Below are 24,877 nucleotides of genomic sequence, written 5' to 3' on the forward strand. Positions count from 1 at the left end.
TCAGAGATTTCTTTTTAAACACATTATACATGTTAGAAAATAATTGCTGAAAACGGGAAAAAACTGTGAACTATCTACTAACTAGCACTGAATTGTGGAATTAAACCATTAAACTGTTTTTCTCCATTTCAGTGTTCAGGATTTTTTGGGGCGGGCCTGAAATGGTAGCTCAATGACGTAATTGAGTCACACTACAATGACCCCTCCCCTAACACTATTTAAGAACTAAAGCCCCTTAGCATCAGCTGTGTGTGTAGTCTGTTGTTTGCTAATGGCAGCATGCAATTCTTTCATTGCAAGCTTAGCATTAACATCTGGGGGCATGTATGCAAAAGTCACAACAATAGATGTAAACTCACAGTGCCTTGCAATAATGACACTGTCCATACACCAAACTTTGTTAATATAAATGCACAGTCCCCCATACCCCTCTAGACTTACCAGAGTCATTAGCTGTTGTATCTGCCCTGAGGATTTAGCACCCAGTAGCTCAATGGCGCCATCGGGGGAGCTGCTGTTAAGCCACGTTTCTGTAAAAATCATTATGTTGCAGTCCATAATCTTTTTTTAAGTGGTGATCCGCAGTCACAGTTCATCCGTGTTATTATAATAACCATGTCTTTAATCAAAGAAACTTTGTTTCTCTATGTATAGTGCTTCACGTCAGGCTTGTGTATGTGTATGTCTGCCTGAGGAAATGTATCCTGCACACGCACATACACACTCCCTACTTGATTATAATAAGTCATTCTTAATGATAGTTTGACTAACATTTCAACACATTTATTACCGACACATATGAGGCTTTCAACAAAAAATGATGAATTGAACGAACAAGTCTGCTGTTTTGACTGTCAAGTTACTTTTAATAAATGAACAGTATGTTATTATAAGTATGCCACAAATGTCAACTGCAGTGAACATTATAGCCCATTTAGCAGCTGATCCATGGGCAATGGGTTGACATGCTTCGCACTTTAATTTTTTAATGTTAAGGTATGAAATTGTTTTGTTTAATTTTGTCATTATCAATCAATATCCAAACATGCATAATGGTCTTTGGATTTTCCAACTTAAACAATACGATACATCTTTTTTTCTCTAGCATGAACAAGATTTTCCAATACACAGGATTCAATGTAACTTTATCTGCACTTACCTACATCACTGCACTTGGCTCTTAAAACTGCACCCAGTCATTTCCATCCTCACCACCAATCCCAACAACAAGAGTTAGATTTTATAATTCATTCCACTGGGCTGAAGGCTGACTGCACTGAATGTCAAGTTATTGTAAATATTGGTTTCACAAAGTATCAACTATATAGCCAATTCACCATTCAATATTTGTGTTTTGGTCTGGGTTAACTGGATGGGGAATGCTATGCTGTTGAAGTGGTCTGGATAAGGTTACAAAACATTGGTGTTTAAGTTTCCTTGGTATTTATTATAACCAGGTTAGCCCCATTGACATGAGGCTTTTTTCAACACTGTGCAGGCCATGAAAGCAGCTTTCATAGAGTTGCAGAACAACTTTACACGAGTGATAAATTCAAAATACAGTTTATACCTCTAGTAGTAGCTGCAGCTGTAGCCCTGCAGTCAGTTTTGGTTTTATTTGTCAGTGTTTTGACATATGTGTCTGAGATTCAGCACCTGTGTTTTTCCTACTATGACAATTGAAAATGAATGTTTCATTTGGACATGATAAAAAAAACATGAGTTAGCAAGATTTATTCAGAGCATAATGACATGTGAAGTATACGATTGGAATAAAAGTCTCCCAAAGGGGTGATTGAAAAAAAGTTTGGGAACCACTAATCTGAATAATCCACATACCTCACTGTTAGGAGTTTCCACTGGAACTACTTTCTTCTGAAAAAATAGTCCCAATAAAACCTGCTGACAGAGATTATTCAGAGTAATGGGGGACACTGTTTCTGCTAAGACACATTGCTGCTAAATGTATCCACTTATTATCCACGTATCACTTATTCAGTGAAATGCCTCAGCCAGATGCACTGGCACAAAATTTGGTACAAACCCTCATGATTCCCAGATGTTGAATCCTACTGAGTTTGGTGCTTTCCTGACTCTTTCCTCTGGTGCCATCATGAGATTGATGCTTTAAGTGAAGTGTCTCAATAATTATTGAATGGATTTTGTCAATCAAATTGAATCAAGATGTTACAGGCATTCATGTTCTCTGCATGATGAATTGTAATAACTATTGAGATTCCTTGACTTCTAGCACCTTCATCAGGTCAGAATTTTAATACTTGGTTGACTTATTTGTGTTTAGTACTAATTAGCGATGTTAGCATGGTAAGCTGGTGAGCATGGTAAACCTGCTAAACATCAGGGTATAAACATTGTCATTGTAAGCATGTTGAACCTCTGGGGCTGAAAAATTAAGCCAATATGGAAGTGCCAAAAACTGCAGTTCCTCGAATTGCCACTTGAGGCTGGCTCCAAAAGCGAGTCAGTCCTCATAGACCCCCATGTTAAAATGCCCAACTTAACAGCAGAAATAAACACGTTTAAAGCCTGGTACAAAAAATGGTTTTGGTCTCTATTGATAATTTCCCTGGTCATGACAACTGTACAGGGGGTGAATTTTTATATAACTCACCTCTTTAAATTTTATTAAGGCTTAAAAATATGCATAATTAAGGGCGTGGCCGCTTTGAGTGACAGGTGGGTGCCATCACAGACAAGTCGCTACCACGGTGGCAGCGTTGGTGAGGTAACGAAACCATGGCATAACCCCAGATTCACAGAGCATAGCTGCAGCCGTAGCTACTTCAGTGTGTTTTCAGTTCATGAAAGTGAATTGTAACATTTTAGTTGCCTAAAAAGGTCAAGTCGGATGTTCAGTTTTTTTCAGTTTAAGCCTGTTTTTCACTATCGATGTTAGCAATAGCATTAGCATTATCACAGTTAACCATAGACTGTAAATGCACCGTGCTAACCAAGCCATCAGCTAGCGTTAGAGTCAGCTCCACCCTCTCATCCAAATATGGTCACTTCTGACTCCAAAAATCCAAGATGACGACGGTCAAAATGCAAATTCAAGGCTTCAAAACGGGAGTCCACAAACCCATGGGTGTTGTCATGGTGACTATGTCCATTATTTTTTGCAGTCTATGCTTTACACAGCTGTTAGCATGGCTTTGGAATGTGATGCAAATTTTAGATTGAGCACAAATTCAAGGAAAGATGCAAGTAGGTGGAAACAGGGGCTGAATGAATATATTCAATGAATACAATTAAAGAAAGAACTGGAGCTCCTGGAGAGTAATTAAGATGTTGAGCCTCCATTGTAAGGGGGTTGAGGCAGAAATCGCAGTGACCGATATCTGAAAACTGGGAAAAATAAAACAAAGCAAAGTGAGAAAACTTGGGTGAACTGATCCTTTAATATTATGAATCAAGATGTTTTATTTCTTGTATGCACAGAGCTGCATAGGCTCTGTTACAACACAGTTTATAAGACAGTGTGTGTGTGTGTGATTGCCCCTCTCATGACCTCAGGGTTGCCAGACCAGCTGTCTCCCTTTCTTTTATACCCCTCCCCTTTCTCTCTCGTCTCTCTTTCCTTACTAAACATTTACTTGGAGATTAGAGACTTTTACTGGCCTTATCTGCCAGACAGCCCTCTGTATACAGGTGTCAGTGTTTAATGTCTGTAGTTTCTCAAGTGGAACCCACAGGTCTGTGGATTTTAACATAACTTTTCTTCTAGGATAGGTGCTTTCCTGTAGGAAGTCTAGTAAATAACAGTGCTGGTCTTTAACACTGAGCAAATCAACAATAACACAAGAATTTTTAAGACGTTGGCCTGCATTGGCTCACTTCATTTTACTGGAGTGTGTGTGGCATCTATTTGGAAAGACTGCTGTGTGTTTGTGTGTGTGCGTGTGTCTTTGTGTATGCTTATGTTCAATGGAACCAGTATGTACAATACCAGTCAAAAGTCTGGACACACCTTCCTATTCACTTGAATGAGAAAGTGTGTCCAAACTTTTGAGTGATACTGTGCAGTATGTGTGTGATGTATTTTCGTATGTACATGTATGAGCAGGTGTGTACACATGTGTGTGCATAAAATAATTAGTGCTTTGCTTGTGCATGCATGTATATGGTGTGTGTAACATATTTGCATTCATATTTGTGTGTGCACCGTATGCATTTTGTTAGTATGTGTTTGCATGTGTGTGCATAATACAATATGTCTGTGTTTGCTAGCATGCGTATGATGTGCGTGCATGAGTGTGTGTTTGTTTTGTGTTTGTGTGTGTGAATGATATGTGATAGGGTTTGACATCTGGCTCGCCACTGGGATTTCTGTTTTGCTCTTCTGTGTTGTTTAACTCTCCCCCTGTAGAAATAAATCTAGAATTGGCTACAAGTCTGCAATATATTAGACAGCGCGTTTGTGTGTGTGTGTATGTGTGTATGTGTGTGTGTATGTTGTAGCAATCTCAACAGTTGTTAAACCACCTGCTGTTTTCTATTCTCTCTTTATTCTCCCTGTCTTTCTTTAAAAGAAGCTTCTTATCATCCTTTCTTTGATTTTTGACATATCACTACCTTCCAAAACAATCCACTTGACTGTTTTGACAACTCATACTCAGACTTTCTGATCTGCAACATCTGTGGTTAAGATGTGGTAAAGTTTAAGCAACTGAAAATTCTTGGTTTAGGGAGAGATGCAAAGAACGTGGTCATGGTTAAAACATTACTAAGAGTCTACAGCCACATTAACAGCTCTGTTAGGCTGTACTTCGCACTAAATGCTACCATCAGTGTGGCAACATGCTCACAATGAAAATGCTAACATGCAGATGTTTGAAAGGTCCAAAACTCCAGCCACACATGTAGTAGAAAGAACAACTTCTTTTGTGAGACCAACTCATTTTGGCTGATGGCCTTCATCACAGATGTGGACCATGCCCCTTGGAGTAGGTAAAGATGTTTTCCACACTCTCCTTCCACTCTGTGGTTCTGAGAGGCACTCACCATGGTAAAAACAACACCACAACAATAGACACAAGTAAAGCTAAAGCTAATGGAAATGGCATTAGTTACCAAATATTTGGTCATAAACCAAAGTATTGGACAAGTTGAAATTTTAACCCTGTGATGATGGTAGACTTGGTACAGCTCATCCTTTGGGGAATATGAATATCTGTACCAATTTTCATGGTAATCCATTCAATAGTTGTCAAGACATTTCACTTAAAACCACGAATGTAAACCTTAGTAGTACTCAGGATCACCAAAGTCAGTAGAATTCATCAGCAGGAAACCTTTAATGTCTAACATATTTATGCCAATCCATCTGGTAGATGTAGAGATATTTCACTGGATAAGTAAAAATGTTGACCTGCTAGTGGCTCTAAATGAGAAGTCAGGGAATCACCAAAGTGTTTAGGATGCGTCCTCTGGTGACTATGAATGTCTGTACCACATTTCATTGCAATTCATTCAGTAGTTAATAAAATTGGGGTCTGGAACAAAGTAGTGGGAACAACTTGACAACATTACCATCCATACAGCCAAATCGCTACTATGGCTAAAACCTACTTTGTTAACAGTAGGAAAAGATTGTTTACAGGAAACCAACATTAATTTTTATGTCTCAAGATATGAATTGTGGTGTTTTTGTCAAACCCAAGCTTTGTTGACCAGTGCTGTCATTTTTCTGGTGAGGACGGTCTCAAATTTCTTACCTTTGTCTGCTTTCTCCAATGATTAGCTCTACTATTAAACACATAAATCACTTTGTTGTGTTGTGGATTGAGAAAATGACTGGAGATCTATGATTTAACATCAGTGCTGTAGTACTCTAGTCAAGGACTCGGACTCGAGTCTGACTTGTGTCCTGATTTTCAGGACTCGTGACTCGACTTGGACTTGAGCAATGATGACTTGGACTCGGACTTGGACTTGAGTATTGACTCACTCGGAAGTTGGAGATGAGGACTCAGACTTGTTAATTGATAAAGAAATAAAATTTTTTTTGCGTGTTTTTGTTAGTTTTTTTGTAACAGGCCCTTCCAATTTGGCATAAGATATTAGCTATATTAATTAGAGATGCACTAATTGATCATCCACTGATCTAAAACGGATGGTTTTCAGCTGATTAGCCATCAATGACTGGCAGATCTGTCTCATGTATACGATTTTTTGCCAGTCAGATATTCCACTATGGTTCATGTCACGCACATAGCAGCAGCTGCGGCACAGACGTCACACAAACAGCGCACAAATAGTACAGTCACACACACATAACATGTTGTTGGTGTGGAAGTTCTTTAGCGTGAGTGAAGAAGACACAAAGCTTGCAATTTGTAATACCTTTAAGTCCAAAAATCCCCAAAAATCTTTTTTAATTCTTAATAAAGAAAGAAAATCAGAAAAAAACAGAATCGTTAGGTCAGACCTTTAAAAAATTAGAAATCAGAATTGGCTAAGAAAATTGCAATCAGTGCATCATTAATATTCATGTGAAATGGTGAATGCTGTGTCATTTTTGTTTAATGTGGACCTTTTTTATTTGTATGTCAGCTCTTTGACCATGCCAGAGTGGAGCACTGGAGCCCATCTTAGAACTTGACTCAGACTCAACCCTGATGACTCGGACTTAGACTCAGGTAATGGGGACCCGACTCGGACTCGACTCGGACTCTTCTTTGGTGACTCAGACTTGGACTCAGACTCAAACTCTGGGGACTCGAAACTTGACTCGGACTCTTCTTTGGTGACTCGACTACAACGTTGTTTAACATTAAATGACAGCAGACCCCATAGACATGACCAATGAACCTTTCCTTTGTCCTTCCTTGACATTTAAAACCTTGACTGATACTTCCAAAGATTCTGAGAAGACAAGCTCGATTTATTTCAATATTCCTACACAGGAAAAAAAAATCCATTATCCTGTGTCATCCTGCTATAAACCTTCCACCTTGCCAGCAACCCCCTATTAATGTCATAACATTGCAGGGTCCTTTTTCTGTTTAAAACAGCTTTATTACCCTCACCTAGAAAGGGTCAGGTTGAACTAATGGTAGAGTGAAGGTGTGTGTATGTGCATGCAAGTGTAAGGGGGCAGATTTTTCCAATACAAAGAGGGCTCGTCCATCTTTAACATCCTGTCCCCACCTCTTAAAAATGGAAAAAGGATCCTTTGCGAGCGGTTGGGAGTTCAGGTTGAGAGAAAACAAGTCCCTATAAGGGGGGAAAGGCAAAAGGAGCACTGGAATGTCGAAATAAACTCTCCTTCTGGCAAGGCTTGATGGATAATAGATCAACGTCCCTTTTTTTCATGCTGGGAGACATGTGCACGATACCACTGCTTAATTGACGATATATGGATGTTGCGTTTAGCTATAATGGCTTAATTGAAGGGAATGAAGAAGTTGATATGTCCAGAGAACACAATGGGTAGACCTGCAGCAAAGCATGGAGTACGTTTGTATGAGATTCAAAACTAGACCAAAACAAGCACATGTATTCATGTGTTGCCACCTGATGCTAAAGGCATTACGCCAATCACAAGTCGCCCCCCACCCAGCATGTCCTATATCACTCAGTCAGTGATATCTCAGACAAATAAACTCACTTTTATTCTCTTTGCAGAACTCCTTCTCGAGTGTCTTTCACATGGAATACGAGGAGCTGGATGAAGTCCTAGACGCCCCCAAAAGGTAAGGCAATCACCATCAACTGAAACCCATTATTAAATTAAAAGTCTTGCAGATTGGCCTTGAGGCATACTCCAGCTGTTCCACCGGTTATTAGCGCTAATGTTTCCTTGAATTTGCAAACAGCCCTTTTCCTCGCCCACAGAAGCTCTTAGATGACGTTTGTGTAACAGACACTTGCACAAGGATTCATTACCATCACATACATTCAGAGAAGAGAAGCAGAAAAAGAGTGGTGTAAGGCAATGTTTTGGCAGTAATGGAAGTCTTGTTGTGCCCATTCATTCACTTCAAATTGAAAGAGAAAAGACAAGACAGTGTTACAGTCCAATACTCATAAGTTTGCTGTGCTGATTTGCAACCCCTCAGAATCTTTTTGAGGTAACCCACCTCCTTCACCTGCCAATTTCCCAGACATTTAATCATTGGCTTTGGGCTCAAAGCGCTTGTTCTCATTAGCTGAGCTCGTTTGGCTTGATACACTGTTTTCAGGGTCGATCTGACAGCTCCTCAATCACAACCTGTTTATCATGACAAAATGGGCCCTTTTACTGTCTGGGAGGCAGTCCGAGACCTTTCCAAGACAGTCTAACAATTGTCCGTCACGCACAGACAGTTTTTTTCAAGTCAGCATACATTCTTATTGCATGTGACAGCTCTATTAGTTGCATATGTGGAGTAGCATTTCTACTACAGTGGATAGAGCTGTGCTGTAAAATCCTTTTTAGCCAGGAAATATGTGTTCATGTTACCTGTGTGTGTTTGTACTGTGTAATACAGTTAGCAATGCCACTTAAAGAGGTCATGTGAGGAATTTTGGGACATAATATTGTCACATCCCAATAAAAACTTAGCTTTCTGTCATTAAGAGAAACTCTCTAAAATCTAGTGTCCTTTTCCTGTTTTGTGCCATAAAATAATCACCTTACCTACTATCCACTAATACAGGAATTGTGACGTTCTTAAGAGATTAAGATACTTCAAACAAAGTGCATATTGGATCGTCAAACAGCATCTGAAACCCCCTCTCCAGACACCTTTTGGATATCAGAGTTTGGGGGCACACATTCGACAAAAGTCATGACTTTTCTGTAATTTGTCAAAACACCTATGTTTTTTTTGCTTTTAAGCACTTTGAGGTGCATTTTTTTCTATGAAAGGTACTATACAAATAAAGTTATCATTATTATTATTATTAGTAGTAGTATTATTATTATGTTTCCTTAACCTTAACCAAGTGCTGTTACTAACATGTCTATTAAAGATATTAACCCTGCTTTGGTTGCAGGAGAGGATACTGTTGATAAAAAGACATGAAATATATTGACAGTGATCAGGTTGCAGATATGTTCAATATAAACATTTCCCTGTGAATCCAAAATGCACTCCAGGCCACATTAGGTTTATTCAAAAAGGGATTTGCTATTGAACTTTAGTTATTTGACAAAAAGTCATGTATTCACTTTTTCTTGAACCGGCACTATATCTCACAGTCTTCATCAGCAGTTTATTCTTTACAGTGCAAACTCCTGCCATTCATAAAGACTGTGAATGCGGTTGTAAGCTTTGGGAAAAGTTAGTAAGTGGACCTTGAATCAAAATTTATTTTTGTCAAACTACTATGAGCTTTCACACTTACTGCAAATTAGTTGTACATGAAAGTATTTTTTTGGAAACAGGGTTTGTTGTGTTCTTATTAAACTGTATTTGCAGTGAAGAAGAAATATTCCACTTACTGCAGTTCAGTAATAGCACAATTACCTTTCCTTTTCTCCTGTTTTTCCCCTAGAAGTGATAATTGTGCTGATTATGAACAATTATCAGAAACAGGAAAAGGAAGCACTAAAGAGAAAAAAAGAAATGTCTCAAAGGAAAAAGGGCAGAAGTGAAGATAGAGCAGCCCATCAGAGAACCAAAGCATTTACAGATTTAAGCATTTACAGAATGAGTAGAGGGTCAGGATAAGAAGAAAAGGGATTGGAGGAGGCTACAGCTGCAGAGCTTCCTGGCATCAACTCGCGTTCCAGCCAGGAGGAGTGAATAAGCTGTAATCTGATTTAAGATGCAATGAGATAGATAGAAATCCCTCAACCCCACCATCTCCAGCCACACTCGTCTCCAGGGAGGCCTGGCCTCCCCCGTTGCTACGCAGCGTCTAAAATTCAATCTTAATCTCAGCACAAGCAACAGAATTGGATTGTGTGTGTGTGTGTGTGTGTGTGTGTGTGTGTGTGTGTGTGTGTGTGTGTGCAGGTGTGTTTGGTATATACTGTATATGTGTTTGCATTGTCTTCCCAATATATGGGGCTTATATCAGTGCTGTCAGTCTTCCTCTATAATTCAATTCAAATTTCATTCCTTCTTATTTTTAATATTTGAATTATATTTGAATTCCTAATACTGAAATTAAGCCTATTATTAATATTTACTGTGTGCCTATATACTGTATACACAGGCTTAAGCATTACCAATGCTGCTATCAGCATGAAGTTGTTGATAGCGTGAGTAGGAGCTCTGTGTCCAAACCCCACACTGCAGGTTACGGCACTAATCACACAGGCTCAAGTCTTGTACTGTAAAATTTTTTCCATTTGTGGACGGAAATTCAAAAACTTTTCATACATTGCTTCTTAAACGGTCAGCAGTAGTGATCTCCATGGGTACAACGCTTTCTGCCATTTCTGATATTGTGACGTTACATTAGCACATTGAACGTGAGATTGTGATTCAGGCACACTCGGAAAATGTTATTGTTCATCAGACTGGTGTGACAGAAGCATTTCCTTTTCACATGCGTGCAGGCCAAGGTGAGATTTGCTAATTTCAGCCAACACATTCATAAAAAATAAAAAAATACACATTTGAATAGTAATTTCAGCATTCAATTAGTATCTTTTTTTTACTATTCAAATTATATTCATTCCCAAAATTCGTTCAACAACTCTGGCCTCTCGGTGGTCTTTTATTAGATTTTGGCCAGTCAGTACAGTCCACTTGAAATAGTAGATACTATATGCTTCAGTTTGATGGATTACTTATTAAGATTATACGTGATTAATAATACTCTGGCTGTGCTAGAATTCCTCAACCTGATTTATTTGATAGTAATGAATCTGATCAGATTTCACTCAAGCTTTAAAATCTGGAGGACACACTGAAAACTAGACTTTCTTAAAATAACATTTGGTACAGAAATCAAACTCACAAATGTTGGGTATTGGCACAAAATTTCAGCTTGCAGCTTGCTTCAATGAAGAACTGTCATTATCTTCCAAACAACATCAAACAAACATCAGTCAAAGCCTAGTTTATATGCTGTGATCATCCATATGACTCTATGTGGTGATATTCTATGGAGAAGCAAGGATTTATAATTACAGGAATTGTAAGACAGACTCTTTAACAGAAATATCTTCTGGAAATGTTACATGATTTTGAAAATAGCTACGCTACTCCAAAGCTGCAGAGAAATGGGGACACACTAGTACCGCTAAATGTACAGTCATTAATCTACAGTTTCTGGCTGTAGAGCTCACTAGTGCACCAAATGTGTATTTATATGCAGCTGAAAATAGTCCCCAATAAATGCACAATTTACCTTGTTTGAGTAAAGTGAGAAACTTCTGAGCCTTTTTTTAAAAAATGAAACCATGTATTTGTGACTGGTTTTTAAAGATTTACATCTATAGTAGGAACCAATGGGTAGGGTGGGGAAGTCAGAAAGTATTGAAAGCTCCATTATACACTATTGGTTTTGGAATCTTGTTTTCTCTAGGTACAACCAAATCACGCCATGTTGTTGCCATGTTAGATCAATCACTGCCAAATTTCGGTACCTTGAGAGCAGGTTGTGTTCTGAATTCAAATAAATATCGATAAGATTCCTTACGAGTCTATTGTAAAGCTTAGACTTTTGTCTTTTCAGCAGTCCTTGCCATATAAAGTGCGTTACAACAAGGCAAAAGTTTGGGCTAGTCTAAAAACAAGGCCTACCTAGTCTGTTGCTGGCCACATTTGCATCTGCAGATTAATTCCATACCCGATATGTTATGATCCACTAAAGTTAAGCACAATACAAGATGAATAAATCCCAGTTTATGTTATCTTTGCCGCCATCTTGAGTGTACACATCTGGCAGAAATCTGTACTCTACTGAGTGCACTCTTCTAGTTATATGTCTTTGTATTGTACATTCTACTGTGAGTCACAAACCTCTTTTTCCATCAGGTTTTATTGACTCTATTTTCACACTAATTCCAGCTCCAGAGATATAGATAAGAGACATAAAGTCAATAAAACCTGATAGAAAGCACAAGTTGTCACCCTCTTTTTATTGGTGAAACAAACGGACCCGTCAGAACTCGTAGGAGGAGATTTAATATAGTTTTCTAAGATCTGAACAATTTGACTGCATTTAAACCGAGTATGTGGATATTCTTTAAATGAAGGTATTGTTTCTGTGTGCAAGAACAGAGCTCACTCTGTAAGTGGACAAACGAGAGAAAAAGAAAAAAGTCATTACTGAAAATACCAACAGTGTCAGGGATGACACAAACCAGATGCCTTATCTTGTCTGGTCCTCCATCGCATCTCATTTTTTTTATAAACTGCTCTCATGGCTGTTCCTCCCCTTGTTAGATCTAATAACTGTCTTTAAATACCACTTGTGTATGTGCTGTGAGGGCTGTGATACGGCAAAACTGGGCAGCTGCAACTGGGCCAACGAGGGAGGGGAGGGCCCTGCAGGATGTTGGCTTTGACCGGCTGGAACCGCAGGAGGCTTTTTATAGTGACATTAACCCCAGGCCACGGCTTCCCAATGACACAGTGTCTGTTTCATTGAAACAGGAAGTTCAGTCGAGCTGAACAGCGGAGCATTTCCAGTTGACAAAGTGGGACAATTAACTTTTTTCTGGATCTAGAGTTTGATTGTGGTCCTGAATTGAAAGCCAACGTAGCGCCGTCATGGTTCTTAGTGATGCCGGTAGCTATACTGTGGCCTCATTTGAGTCAATCACAGAGAGAGGGAGAGGAAACGTGGATTTTAGTGTGTTTGGGTGATTAAAGTTGAGTACAAATGCACATACTGCACAGTATGTCCATCTGAAGTGTGTGTGTGTGCTGAGTTGAAGCCAGTCTGGACAGCACACATTGTTATAATTAGCCTGAAGCCATCCAACATGAAACTTTGATCATGGATAGGATGTCAGAAACCAAGAAAAACACAAACACACACACACACACATCTGTCTCCCCCTTTTCTTCTCCCAAACACACACACACCGAAACACAAGTTTTCTATTTGTCGTTCTCTCTGTCATCCACCAACACACACTCTAATATTTACTCCCTCTCTCCTTGAGACACACACACACACACACACATACCATCGCACCGCAGCATTACAGCCAAAATCCACTGGCTTTTGCCTCAACCTCATGTTATGTTTATATATCCATTTTCCATCATTTATCATGCAGTATTATAGCTGACTCTGTGGTTGGACTTGGAGCGACTAAAGATAACAAACAGGCTTATTAAGCGCTGACAGACGTGACTGACGGCTTAGCTCTCAGACCTGAGCCAGAGTGCAGGGTGGACTCAGGTGCAGCTTTCAGGCTGCAGTTCTCTCATTAACCAGCAGATGTTTTAGTATTTGGTGCTGTTAGCCTGGAGCTGTAGGAAGCAGTTTTATGGTTATAATGATTGCTGGTTTAAAAGAAGAGCTGGGCAAATGTGTAAAGGGACAGTCAAAAACGATCACTGAAGTTTCTCTGAGAGCATTACTGAAAGTGACAAACTGAAATGAATCGCAGAAAAATCTTTTTTTCATCCACTCTGTACAGACTTATTCAACAAGATTTAAGAGACTACATGCTAGCTGCTCTGTGAAGCTGGGTTAGGCACAGCTAAATGCTAACAGCATTATGCTAACATGCTAAATGTTAACATGCTGATGTTTAGAGAACATAATGTTTAGCATGTTTACATCTTAGCTGTGTGTGTGTATAGTACGCTAACATTTGTTAATTAGCTAAAATACACTAAATACAAAGTACAGCTGACCTTTCCTTAGTTTTGCAAGTATTTGATTATTAACTAAAGTATTGGACAAAAAATGTATCCTGATAATTGGCACAAGATGAAAAGTTATTAATCTTGTGTAGACATTAATATCTGTATTAGTTTTATGTCAATCCATCCAATAGTTGTCAAGAGATTTCACATCTGACCGTTATCAGCATCCCTTCAGCTACACTGCTAGTGTGGCTATAAAGTGACTCCAAAAATACTCATCTCATAACAACTTTAATGTGCACTGTTTTAAACACCAGATGTGGTCTTTCCTCTATAAATAGTGTCTTTGTTTCTGTTCCAAATAAGTAGAACTAAGAAGTCAGTAGTCTAGTATCTATTATTCTAGATAGATGTCTAATCAGTTGACAAAAAAGGGCATAATTTACAGCAACACACCATTAAGTGAAATTTTAATGCTGCACTAATCATTATTTATATACTAACATTGGATCCAACCCAACTTATTTTAGCCTCTTTTAGCATTGTTCTGGTTTTACCGCCCACGTTTTTACTGTTTCGGTTCCCTACTTAACACTCTCATCAACCTCATTTTACAGCAGCAGCAGCAGCAGGCAACTGTTTTCAGACAGACAAAGTTAGTGACTAGCTGGTAAACATAGTGGAGCATTTATTGTCATATCAAGTTTATAATATGTCAGTATTATGTTTACAGCTTGTTGCGCTGTCCTAAATTGGATCTACATTAGAATTTAAAATATAGTGTCTTGGATTTGAACAATCCATGGCAGATGCTTTTGTCCAATGTGACTACAATAACTGTATTCAGAACACTCCAGAGAAACAAGAGGTCAATGCACCTCCCAAACAAGCAACCATAAGTGTGTTCAGTGCTATAGTTCAAACAATTTGTGCACAAATGGGTGCAGCAGGGTTACAGAGGTTAATGTAGTTGAGCTTGGTAATTAATCCCATTATTTACGGTGTATGATGGAGCTGTTTGTGTTGTTGTTTTTCTCCTCAGGGACTGTGATGTCAGTCAGATTAACTACATGTACGCTCAGTACGTTAAAAACACCATGCAGCCTCTCAACATCGCTGACGTCACCAAGGACCAACGCTTCCCCTGGACGGTAAATATTCTTCTTCTCTTTTCCTCTCTTTTCTTTTTTTTCTTTTAATTTTCCAAAGTGAGTGATTACACCTGTTGTCCTCTGACAGAGTGAAAACCCAGATCACACCAGCAACCAGATAAAGAGTTTGCTCTGCACCCCCATCAGGAATGGCAAGAAAGACAAAGTCATTGGTAGGATCTTTTTCTTTCTCTGGTGGAGCGCCCTTTTGAAGTACTAAACCTGAGCTTAAACCTCCTCTTTTTCATCTGTTCATGACAGGAGCTTAAGTAAGCTGCAGTAAGATCTGTAAGGAGAAAACTAGACCACAGACAGACAATAGGTCCATGAAATAAGTGTATTTTTACACCAGTATCAGCCCCATATATCCACAAATGATGAGTAATTAAATTGTCTTTGTGGTGTTCCATTTATTTTCCAATGCAGTAATGAACATCAGCACCAGGGGCTACAGGCTTTAAAAATCTTACATCGTACAGCTGAGAACACATTAAGCCAGCGTAGCATTACCACTTGTATTATCTGTCCATGAATAGTCCTGCCACTCCATCCATCACAGTGATTATCATCAGCATAATTAGCTGATAGCGGCTCAGTTAGTTGGATATGAAGATGACTAATGACCGTGGATGTCCCTCATTGATCAAATAAAACAGGTCCTCCAGCCTCTCCTCCAACCTTGAAGAGACCCGGTGACAAGAAGGATCAAAACAGCTCAATTTATTACAATGAAATGTTCTTCGTCCTTCACTTCCAACAGATTAATTCAGACTCATTAATATCTACTTCATGAATACATTAGCATTGGAGATGCAATATTCTGTTCCATCTCCCTAAATGCACAGGTTTGTGTCTAGGTGTAAACAAAAACTTGAAATAATTGTATCTCATTTTATGATAATGTTATTACTTATTTACATGTTGTGCAAGATGAGATAACTTATCATTTTAACTATATTCTCCAAAATCTCACCTGTACTATAATGTTAATGCAGGTTGATAAGACAGAACCAGTTGTCTGTGCTAACACCATGGCCAGATTAACCTGTTAGGGCACTCAGTGTATAGATAAGGTTCTATTAGCCCCCCATTCTTCCAGCACTATATATTTTACTGCTAGTATACTGCCTGGTCCCAGGTTTGCTGTGTGATAATTTGATTCAATACATTAAATCAGTAATGTGTCACATATAAGCACAAAACTGAGATATTGAAAGTCTTCTAACTCAATTTTGAGGGACAAGACAAGGCCTTAAGATGAGATAAGATAAGGTAATGGAGCAGGAGCCACTTTAAAGGTGTCTTGTGGAGTTTGCTATGAAATGCTACATGACATGTCAACAGAAGGTCATCTAAGATCTTGTTAGTCTTGCTTGGACTGAAGGTTTATGTAAATCACGGCTCATGAAACCAATAAAAATGAGACCAAGCCAGGGTTTGTGACCAGAAGTATCAATGTATGCCTTTGTGTGTGCATGTAGGTGTTTGTCAGTTGGTGAACAAGATGGATGAAGCGTCGGGCAGCGTGAAGGCCTTCAACAGGAATGATGAACAGTTCCTGGAGGCATTTGCCATCTTCTGTGGTCTCGGTATCCAGAACACACAGATGTACGAAACAGTGGAGAGAGCCATGGCCAAGCAGGAGGTCACTCTGGAGGTCGGCCTCACATACACACACACACACGCATCAGATATTCCCACTGGACTGTTTTCATTTTTGCCTGTGTGTGTGTATGTGTGTGTGTTCTGTGGCTCCTTAAACTGTCTAATTAGGATATTTACTGGGACAAATCTAATGTGTGCGTGTGTGCATCAGACATGGTGTATGTTTGTGTGTGAACACTAAATTGTCTAATCCAGTGGTCCTCAAACTTTTTCATGTTAAGGACCCCTGAATTGAAACAAATTAGACCACAGATCCCCATTTGATAGGACTTTGTCTTGGGGTCCCATCTGATAAGATCTTTGCTTTTAGATGTTTTATCACAGAAAGTGTATGAAACCCATGACCAAGACAGTCATACATTCTGTCATTGTGTTACATATGGATGGAATTATAGTGGAAATAAATTATTCCCCTTTTTGCTGGGGCCCCACTGGAACCCCCTCAAGGACCCCTGGGGTTCCCAGACCCCACTTTGAGAACCACAAATTCCTACTAAGATCTTTACACTGTGATTTCAGTACATTCTGGTCCTAGTTAGCAATCTCAGGTCAATTCTGTAGTTGCAAGTATTACTTGGTACCAGGGGGATGGCATTATTTATGTTGCATCATCACATACTGCACATATTGCTTTACTGAAATAGTGTCAGCTACAAAAGAGTAGTATTGGTCAACAACAAGTATGTAACAAGTAAGAAATAACATGTAGCAAATCACTATATCAGAGGCAGACAACTCAACTAGAGCTGATTTTTCACAAGATGTGAGCTAAACAAAGACATAAAGACTGAAACTAAAAATATTTAATCTCAGAACTCACAGTGTGTTCTGTTGTACTTCTATCTTTGTGAGGAACCGGTTTGAATTTCAGGCATTGATAGTCTCCTTTAGAAGGAGAAGACAATTTGGCTAGTTACATCTTCAAAGATTCTGTGTTAGGGTAAAGGTTAGAGGTTTAGGTTAAGGTTTGGATAAGATCTGGAATGTGTAGTTGTGAGTTAAGCAAGAGTGTGTAATGGCAGCGAAGGTCCTCACAAGTATAAAAGTACAGGAAAGTACAGTGTGTGTGAGAGCATCACTGATAGAGCTATTTGTGGGTGTGTGAGTGACAGTGATGAGGCGATGCAGAGGGAATTTTCAAGCTGCTTCTTGACACTTTCCTGCTTTCAGCTTCTGTGAAAGACAGTCAGCAAAGCATGCATTCATTATAACTCAGCCCACACACACACACAGTTCACTATTACGCCTTTGCAGTCTTATATACTCGTTCTCTCTACTCCTCTGAGCCACACACATGCTCACACACCATACACTCTTGCTGTTTTCAGCGTGTGTTTTCCATGGCAGAGCTGTCAGCTTCAGGGTGTCAGAGGTGACGTCTCCTCTCGGTTGCAGCTGACGCCCACCTCCTCTGCCACTTTACCCAGTTCATCTAGGCCTCCCTCCAACTGGTCTGGACTGTTCTGTCTCTCTCCTGTTTACTCTGCCTCTGGGTCTCAGTTCAGTTGTATGTGGCTGCTGAAGCCCTGTTTGGAACTGTCTCATCCACTGAGTGTAGACAGTCCCAGATGGCTCCTATAGGGGATATGGCTATGTGCTACTCTTTATGGCAGATGGACAAAATTCTGTCATGCCTAGGGCAGTGTATCATTTATAGTGCCAGCACCAATACCAGTACCCTTAAGGTGATACCAATACCAGCAGAGTACATTCGATACCTTTTTTTTTTTCTACTTCATTTAATACCCATCATGTGAATGGAAGCATTCTGCTGCGTAAAATGCCACCACTCCTCCCCATCCAAATGATTTTTACACAAATACATTTTGAAAGTGTTCAAATTATTAAAATATTTATATTTGTGGCATCTCTTGTACACTAAACTGCCACCTCTGTCAAATACACAACGCTTGACTTCACCACCACGGACTGTATGGGTCATAGCTGCTGTGGTAGTGGGCCAATCACATGTAGCTTGCAGTAATTGGCTGTGAGCAAAACCATACAAATAGTCTTTTTTTCTAGATCTGGGTTCAAAAAGGATTGAATGCAGGTATTGTTTGACTGGATAAATGTTGATACTATTTTGTACTTGGTTATTTTGGTTGATACCTAAAAGGTATTGAGTACTGATACCCAGCCCTAGTCAAGCCCTCATTGGAAGCCAACAAATTTCACACACACATGCATTGATTGCATTTTCACCTGCTGCTAACAATAATGGAGAAATTAGCAACAAAATAAGCCAAGCACAATTTTAATTCATGACATAATCAAGAACATGAACTGCAATTTTCTAATTTCTTATTAGTTTCTGTTGTAAAAGGGAGACATGTAAGTTTAACTTTGCTTAAACTGCGAGATTTTAGACCCAAAAAACACAAGATTGTCTTGCTATATTGACACTGACGGTGTTGATCTGTTCTTCCCTGTCAAAAGTTTGTCTATCTTTTACTTTACATGTTGTTTTGTTCTGTGAAAAAAATCTTACTATCTTGAATCTTGACAACCTTGCTAGCATTAGAGTTCTGTTTTTTCTTTATCTTTCCCAAATTATTGTGATTCATAGGCTAGGGCTGGGTGATGCCAGAAAATCAAATGATTTTAATCTATTTTTGTAAGAATGATAAAAGACCTGCACAACCTGCAAGGCTATCATTATACATAAAATACTGACAGCTTTTGACTGTCAGTACCAGATGCTTCAACTAAGTAGATCACATCCAGTTTAATAATCAGTTTCGGCACAGACGGAGCAGAAAGGATGATCTGCTGTTGTCTGTGTTTCTGTACAAGACATCAGTCTGATATCTGCAGACTGCTGCTAGGTGTAGTTAGCTACCTGGCAGGTAGAGACAAACTGAACAAAGCAAATTCTGGTAACGAGAGATGATACCTCATCAACAAACACGAACCAAGAGCACAGATCAGTTTACAGCGTCATCATCAGTCTGTCCTTTGCGTAGATGTGTGTAACACTCCAAGATCTTACTAACTTGGTCAACCATATGAAAACCTCCTCTTGCCCCCTTGACATCTTACCAACATATCTGTTTAAAAATGTCATTGGCTCTATTGATCCTGCTGTATTCTCCATAATCAACAACTCTCTGTTATCTACTTGTGGCCCTGCAGTGGTTCTTCTCCTACCTCTCCAATAGGAGTGTTGCAGGTTGTGTTGGCAGCTCTGCATGGTGAGGTACCTGCCTACATTATAGATCTACTGCAGCCCAATGTCACCAGCAGGTCTCTAAGGTCTACTGATCAGGGTTTGCTGGTTGTTACTAGAACAAGACTTAAAACTAAAGGAGACTGCGCTTTGACGTTGTGGCTCCCAAACTTTGGAACTCTCTCCCATTTGATTTAAGATCTGTGGACAATGAGGACACCTTTAAAAAGCAGCTTGTTCAGACTTGCCTTTGTGTAATTTTATTGTCCAAATCTGTCAGATTTAAGTGTGTGATTGAAGTGGGGAGCAGATTAATAGGCACTGTACGTGTGTTTTCTACGGAAAAACCTGATACAGTGTGACATTCCAAAGTCTGCATACCTCCTCTGATTTGTGTGTTTGTGTGTGTGTGTGTGTGTGTGTGTGTGTTCCAGGTCCTGTCATATCACGCCTCCGCCGCAGAGGAAGAATCGCGGGAACTCCAGGTAACAGCGGTAAATTACAATTTATTAATTTAACAATACACACACTCACACCTGCATGCACATTAGCGCCCACCAATTCATGGGTTATTCAACACACAGCCATAAACACACTCACTCAAGCAGATGCTGTCCTTCAGGGTCAGAAGAGGCAAAGTGTGTGTAGATGAGCAGTAAAGTAACATAACACCACACCACTGAATCAGCAGGAAACCACAGTCAGTAGAGCAACTCTATAGGACTACTTTTCTCAGAAACACACACACACACACATACACATTAACTTGTAGAGGAAATCATTGGCTGGGTCCTAAGTGGGTTTGCAAACTGATACTACAAAGGAGGAGGTTATGTGAGGGTAAAAAAATACTGTGTGTTGTCGAAAAAACACTATATTAATTAAAATGTGTATTTAATTACCCTCAACCTGACTTTGGCTTGCATGAGCCGTCCATTTTTCTTTGTTTTTCCTGGCAAAGTCAGACGTATCCAAGTTTCCAGAAAGATCGGTTTCCCAGTTGTAATTATGACTTGGATGTTGACATGATTGCTAAGAACAACTTGAAAACGGGTAAATACAATAATTCTCACGTGACATGAACTCAGCATTACCATTAGTCAGCTGTTGTCAGTGTGTGCAAATGAGCTCTTACATACAAGTTTGAAATTAAATGTGTGGCTCTAGGGGCATTTTTTGCGGTGCAACTTAATTTTTGTATACACTTTACATATATGCGTCTGTAGCACCTCCCAAGGTGGTTTGAACTATCAGATTTCCATCTGCTTGAAAGCATCTTGAATGCATTTTCATGTAGCCTTTTTGAGATCGGATACATATCCAATTAGCCCAAGATGCATTCAGTGTAAATGAGGTTAGAAAGTTTCAGAAAATGTATTTTAGAAAAGTTGACATCTCAGAAAAGAAATTAACAAAACAGAAAACCTTCCATGTCAGACACATCAATGTTTCAGGAAGACACATAAAAAATGTTTAGAAAACACTTTCAAAAGCTATCATGTTTTTAAGGTTAGAAAACTTAACATCTCAGAGAACAACTTAAAAACATTTCAGAAAATACATTTTTGACTTATTTTAGAAAACTTGCCGTTTCAGAAAACACGACTGCATTTTAAAAATTCAACATTTTTTTTTAGGAAAAAAAACAATTAAGTTTTATTGATTTGTTTTCTGAAATGCTATATGTCCTCTGTAGGTCTGTGTACTTTTCATCGGAGGTAAAATAGTGAATGTGACCAGAGTATCTTACAGCACTTAAAAGTCAACACAGAAGGACTTTATGCATGGCTAATGTTGCTAATAATCCATCATTACACAGGAAAGCATGGATGTGCACAACTACATATGGCCATACTTACAAAATGCTCACCTTTGTTTTCGCCTCCAAATAAGTGTGACTAACCTGTTGGCTTGTTTACAACCCGTGTGATGCTATGACCTGTTTTTAGCGATAGGAGTGTTCTGAGTTCATCTGGTATTACTTTCAACATTAGCATGAGCAATGGAGCCAAGTGCTAGAGCTACAAAAATAATTCATTTAAGTAGAACGATGTTTTATATCCAAATATCCATAGCCTACCATGATTATATTGTGTATCAGAATACCAGCAGTATTTGAGGGAAAGCACTGATTCTTCTGCAACGGTTCCCTGGCATTGCGCTTGTTGCACCAAAAAATTACAGGAATTCCCTGCAGTCTTGCTTATGATTTTGTTAATGAGATCATTTGTTACTATATGACTGGTTTTCTAACAGCTCTCCAGATTTGAACCAATCACTGCAGCCCTTCTTTCACACCAGTCACAACCTTGACATCACATGACCTGTGATGAAAGTCCTGTTCTGTTCTGGGGCTAAACTAACAGCATAACCTGATTAAGCAGGCTCCCTTGGGTGCTAGAGAAAGGATGTGTCATTTGGTATCTAGGACACAGGCTGGATTTTTTCGGGTATGTTGTACCTGGGGGACTGCTACATACTGTATGTGTGACACATCGGAAGATGAGAGACCCTTCATCATTGTGTAGTTAAAGCTTCTACTGTAACTGGAGCAGCACTTTTAGGTCAGTTTTGTGACTTAAAAAGTGAGCAAGAGTTAAGATTTAGAATGAAAAAATTATCATTAGCCACCATTAACTAAATTATGCAGATGATACACTTTCATATTCATGTTTGTGTGTCACTGAATCTGCAGCCTATCTACATTTCCTAATGTTTGATTATGCGTGTGTGTGTGTGTGTGTGTGTGTGTGTGTGTGTGTGTGTGTGTGTGTGTGTGTGTGTGTGTGTGTTTGAAGGTAGCCACAATTCCGTCAGCCCAGTCCTTGCGTCTTATGGACTTCAGCTTCAGTGACTTCGACTTGTCGGACACTGAAACCACACTGGCTACCGTCCGCATGTTTGTCGACCTCAACCTGGTCCAGAACTTCCAGATGAAGCACACGGTAAGAACTGACCTGTGACCCATAAAGTAGTAGTATCAAAGCAGTGATTAAACATAAACTACTATATGCAGTTGCTATACTATATGCCTTTTTTTATCCTTGAGGCCTGACAAACGTATCAAATACATTTTCTTCCTTGCAAAACATTTGCAAAGCCTATTTTTTTTCTTATATTTTAGATTTGTTACATTTAATACTACATTGTTGATGGCAGACTGTCGTAAAATGCTGTGCTGCAGCAACTACAGCCACGACTGGTGTGGCTCATACATAACACACTGGCAGCTGCTTGGGTACAGTGGGACCTGCAGGTAGCCCTGACAAAGGTGGAGTTTGGAGAACACAGAGGAGCCGTGGAATTTGACAGTCAGTTCCTCCACTGTGGGCAGTGAATACTTGTCAGGGATCACGGCCTTGTTCACTGACCTGAGGTCGATTCATGGGCGAAGGCCCCCTGACTTTTTACTTTCCACCACCAAGTTGGAAATCCAGGGTGATGCATCCAATTCCTCAATTACGCCTACTTCTGGAAGGCTCTGTAGTTCAGCAGTCCCGTCATTGTGCAGGGCAAGGGGCAGGCAACGCAGGGGCTGAATGACTGGGCACACATCAGGGTTGAGGAGGGGCTGATGGTTAAAGGTGGTGATGCAGCCTAAGCTGTCAAGCAGAGAAGGCAAGCGCTTTTGCCAAAGTGAGCTAACAGCCAAGATGGCAGATGCTACAGCAAGACCATGCCCATGACATTGGCCCTGTGGTGGGACACTTGGAAGATGAACAATGGAAGAGCCTTGGTCCCATAACACACAGAGAAGGCGAATGTGCCCATCATGCCAATTTTTCCAATACGCCAGTTTCCATAGCCGTATAGATTTTCAGCACCAGCTGTGAGTGTCTGGAGTGGAAAAAGCTGGTGATGTTCAGGAGAGGCCGTAAAGCCCCTTTATCCAGCAGTAATGGCAGGAACACCCCATCAAATTCCACTGTGCACCACTTTAAAGGGTGCTAGATGACATGCTAAGCCAGCTGCAGATTCAGTTTGGAATGTTATTTCCACAGCCTTTAAACAAACGACATACAAACTATTCATGATTGAGCTTTCGAGCTGCTGGTAGGTGGTTGTTTGGATTTTTGAGAAAACCAGAATACCTGCTTTCAGTCTTTGAGCTAATGTAGGCTAATCAGCTCCCAGCTCTACTTTGATGAGTGTACAGATCTCATTGATATCAGTCTTCTCATCTCACAGCAAGAAAGTCCAAACTAATACTCCAACTTTTGTATTCTTTAATTAACTCCCCATAGAATGATTTAGTGCTATAGGTGATGGTGATAAAGGCTTGCCTGTTAAAGCTATAGGGCATACAGAACAGGAGATGGTAAATTTAGCCAGAAAACAGCTTTAGAACACTTTTAGCTTACAAATGATAAAAAATATAATATAAAAAAATATGAAAGCTTAACTGCATACACTGCAGGCAGACTCAAAAAGAAAATTTGTCATTAAATGATATGATTAAGTCACAGATTACTACAGTGCATGAGCACAGGATACATTCCCAAAAATACATACCCCCAGTAGGTTTCAATAGAATACACAAGGCTTTAATATAATGAAGGGTATTATCATGGCAGCACAGAAACCACAACAATTAGAACAACAAACAACACCACAACATACTTTAGCTTGTTGTTCTCAGCGTATGTCATGGAAAAAGACAAGAGCAGCTTCCTCTTTTATTAATTGCAGAAAACAATCTGCTTCTCATTGTTAGCAGCATTAGACCATTAGAACACTATTGTGTGTTTGTGTGAGTGAATGCACTTACGGCTGAGTTAATATTTGCCTGCATCCTTAACTCATAGACCACACACACACACACACACTCACAGCATCATGATACACCTAAAACACTTCCTCTCCAAAAAATCCCTTACGCACTCTTCCTCCATTACCGCCGTCTTCCAGACCCACCGCTCTCTCTCTCTCTCTCTCTCTCGTGTCCGGCTCCCCTTCGGCGCCAGCACCGCCTGGTCGCTGGCGAGTTTGGCTCTCCTCCTCAGCACGCTCTCCATGTGAAGGGGTGCTTGTGTGTTGGTGGCTGACCTCCGGAGTGCCTGCGGAGAGAGGCCTCATAAAGAGAGGCTTTGATTGGAGGAGATTAGGGCCCTCCAGCAGAGTTGGCTGTCAGTTTGACGTTCACGCCGGGAGCTGATGTGCTG

The 24,877-nt window shown here is 39.8% G+C and overlaps 1 protein-coding gene across 5 annotated transcripts in view; it reads left to right on the forward strand.

The window, feature by feature from the left end:
- Positions 1-24,877, forward strand: part of pde5ab (phosphodiesterase 5A, cGMP-specific, b) — a 95,392-nt gene that overhangs the window by 53,917 nt on the left and 16,598 nt on the right. For 4 of the 5 annotated variants that reach the window (XM_044341138.1, XM_044341135.1, XM_044341134.1 and 1 more), the window contains 6 exons: positions 7,648-7,715; positions 14,773-14,881; positions 14,970-15,054; positions 16,363-16,538; positions 20,150-20,209; positions 22,514-22,660. In XM_044341138.1, coding sequence (XP_044197073.1) covers positions 7,648-7,715; positions 14,773-14,881; positions 14,970-15,054; positions 16,363-16,538; positions 20,150-20,209; positions 22,514-22,660 — 645 coding nt within the window. The remainder of the gene's footprint in view (positions 1-7,647; positions 7,716-14,772; positions 14,882-14,969; positions 15,055-16,362; positions 16,539-20,149; positions 20,210-22,513; positions 22,661-24,877) is intronic. The other variant, XM_044341137.1, reaches the window with a different exon arrangement.

The sequence above is a fragment of the Thunnus albacares genome, chromosome 22, assembly GCF_914725855.1.
Source record: "Thunnus albacares chromosome 22, fThuAlb1.1, whole genome shotgun sequence".
Classification (NCBI taxonomy): Eukaryota; Metazoa; Chordata; class Actinopteri; order Scombriformes; family Scombridae; genus Thunnus; species Thunnus albacares.